Source organism: Tupaia chinensis, unplaced genomic scaffold, assembly GCF_000334495.1.
Source record: "Tupaia chinensis unplaced genomic scaffold, TupChi_1.0 Scaffold000567_1, whole genome shotgun sequence".
In the NCBI taxonomy this organism is placed as follows: Eukaryota; Metazoa; Chordata; class Mammalia; order Scandentia; family Tupaiidae; genus Tupaia; species Tupaia belangeri.
The window spans coordinates 3133670-3136709 of record NW_006160080.1 but is presented as its reverse complement, the minus strand read 5'-3'; the positions used below and the strand labels follow the sequence as shown (position 1 = coordinate 3136709).

At 42.9% G+C, this 3040-nt stretch overlaps 1 protein-coding gene across 1 annotated transcript in view; it reads left to right on the top strand.

The window, feature by feature from the left end:
• Window positions 1–3040, top strand: part of RS1 (retinoschisin 1) — a 29199-nt gene that overhangs the window by 12837 nt on the left and 13322 nt on the right. Inside the window, exons 2-3 of the mRNA XM_006157972.2 lie at window positions 1414–1439; window positions 2530–2635. Coding sequence (XP_006158034.1) covers window positions 1414–1439; window positions 2530–2635 — 132 coding nt within the window. The remainder of the gene's footprint in view (window positions 1–1413; window positions 1440–2529; window positions 2636–3040) is intronic.

Below are 3040 nucleotides of genomic sequence, written 5' to 3'. Positions count from 1 at the left end.
CTCTTTGGGACTTGAAATGAAGAATTGCATTTTTACCTATTTTCATTCATTCAAATTCCAATACCCATATGTGACAAGGAGCTACTACATTGGGCAGTGAAGCTTTAAATAGTTTATGCTAATATATACAAATTCTTTTCCTACTACATTGTGCCTTCACTCTCTTTATTCACACTTTCACAAAGACAGCTTCTATGTTAGTTTTCTGTTCAATTTTGCACACATTTAATTTTCCCATACTATCTATATGGTATGGATACTTTAATTATATTGAGTCATCGAAAAAGTCGTGATGCATTTTTGCATAGAAAAATATATCATAATTTTTCCAATGACCCAATAGTTTGTTATTTCCTGTATGTTATAGACAAATATAAAAAATAATTTTCAGGGCCGGCAGGTGGTGTGGTGGTTAAAGACACTGGATTCCCACATGGCTGACTGTAGTTCAAGTCCAATCCTGGCAGCTTGCTTTCTCACTTTCTCTCTCCTTCTCTGGTCAAGTTAAAATAAATAAATAAATAAATAAATAAATAAATAAAAACAATTCTTTAAAGAAATAATAATTTTCAAGCAATATCCTAGTTCTAAGTCATCTAAATGCGGCTCAGTGGGAGAATTAGGAATCGACTCCCAAACAGCACATTAGGTAATCACTAAGGAGGAGGAGTTAATAAATAAAAGAAAAATATACTGTTAATGTTAAGTGGAAAGGAAAGCAGAAGACGACGTTGTGTAGATAGTAGGTTCTCAAATATGTTAAAAATACACATGGAAAGGTGACTGGAAAGGTTCGTACCAATATAATATCCACAGTTTTGTTTGTTATTTTTTCGATTGGTTTTGTTTTTGTTTTTGTTTTGCTATAGGGTGTGTGTGCTCACCAGAGAGAGAGGGGGGAAGTGAGAAATCACTTCCCAGAGGTGAGGGCTACACTGCAATCCCTTCTCCTCCATTCTCCTTTCGGGATTTTGTCCACACATGCACATACACCAGCATGATTTTCAAGTTGCCAGATCCAGGGCTTGAACCGCGGAGTCAGCCAGGTGAGATCCAGCGCCTTAACCTGCATGCCACCCGCTGCTCCCCCACACTCCACCCTGGAAATGTTTTCTTTGGTGATGAGAAATATAGGTGCTTCTGCCCCCCACTCTCGTTTTGTGGCATTAACGTATTTTCCAAAAATCTATCATGAACAAAAGTAATCATCTATTCTCTTTAGTTTTGCCATCCCCAGCCTCGCAGCACTGTGATGTCTCTCCTGACAACATTTACTTAGCCAACTCCTTCCAAAAGGGGATTTGTTAACTTTCATGTGACTAATTATTTTCATTTTGCTTTTCAGGCAACAAACGACTTTGTTGAATTTCTCTTTTTTTAATTTGTTGTTTTTCTTTTCTCGTCTTTGCTCAGCCACACTGGGATTATCATCTACTGAGGTATGTCATAGTAAGGCTAGAATTTACCTGCATACTGCTTTAAAGATTTCCCTAGCTAAAAATAATGGATAGGATATCATGTTTTGTTTTTTTAAAATGTATTTGTAAAGGTTTTCTTTTCTTCCATGAATGAGAGAGACAGAGACAAGCATACCCCTGCAGGGTCTTTGTGCCGAGATGGACCTCAGCTCCAGCCACCATGGATTATGGGCACACATGTGTTCAAGGAGGTCTCCAGACATGAATCTAGAACCTCCGTATGTGGGTCAGCCTTGTACAGCCCTACCTTATCACTGCACCACCATCCAGCCCCTTAAAAATGTATTTTTGGGATCAGCAGTTGGCATAATGGCTATGTCACTGGACTCCCATGTAGTTGACCACGGTTCGAGTCCTGGACCCCGTGGCTTAAACTCACACTGGGCGAATGTGAGTGCATGCCCAAGATCCCGAGAGGAGAATGGAGGAGAAGGGATTGTGGTGTGGCCATCCCCCCTTGTGATTTCCCGCTTTCTGTCTCTCTGTCTCTCTCCGTCTTTCTGGTGAGCTCACGTGCCCTATAGCAAAAACCTCTCAAAAATTTTTTTTAAATGTATTTTCAACAGTATTTTTTTTTCTCTGGTGGTGGCAATAGCATGTTTTATCTGGGCAGGTTCCAAGATTGATGTTTTAACGAAAGAATGAAAATGAAAGTAATCTGGGTCTTAAATCATACGGGACAGTCTTGAATCCAGGATCTTTTCAAACTGAATCCCCAGATAGGAACCTCCAGGGGACCTGAGGAGTTTAACCTTGACCAGGGCTCCCCAATCCCTGAAGTTGACTAGATGGGGTGAACATTGTCTCTACATGGGTGTGTCTGTGAGACTAACTGGTTGCCCGTGGTGACGGACATTCGCTTCTTTTGAATCCGAGAAGAATGGCAATCCTCTGTGCCTGGCTGGAGTGTAACTCGGTTCTGCCCCTGCAGCAAAGCAGGAGTCAGCGTAGGTTTTGCAAACAGGCTTTTCCAGAGTGCTGAACGCAGTTGCCTTTGTGACCTTTCTGAGGTCATGACCTTTCTGATGTCGTGCCCTTTGACTGCCCGCAGGATGAGGGTGAGGACCCCTGGTACCACAAAGTGTGCAAATGTGATTGCCAAGGAGGAGCCAACACTCTGTGGTCTGCAGGCGCCACGTCCTTAGACTGCATACCAGGTGAGTGTCCCCTCTCCTTGGGGCGCCAGATCATAGCAGTCCTTGGGAACACCCTATTTCTCCTTCTCCTTCCAACCTGGCTGAATGAACACATACACACCCCGGAAAACTGGCTGTTCTAAGCCGTTTTGTTGCTAATAGCAAAACACCCTAAACTGGGTAGTTGAAAAAAGAGGTTTACTTGGCTTGTGGTTCGGAGGTGCAAGTTCCAGGGGCACCTCTGGGAGGGTCTTCTGGCTGTATCACAACAAGGCAGAGGGCAGGACAGCTCGGTCTGTGTTCCGTGTGTCGGTCCACCTCATTGCCTCTCTTCATAAAGCCACCAGAGCTCAATCATCAGCGCTCCCTCTATAACTACCCAGTCACTAATCTCCTCCCCAAAGCACCACCTTTTTTTTTTTTTGG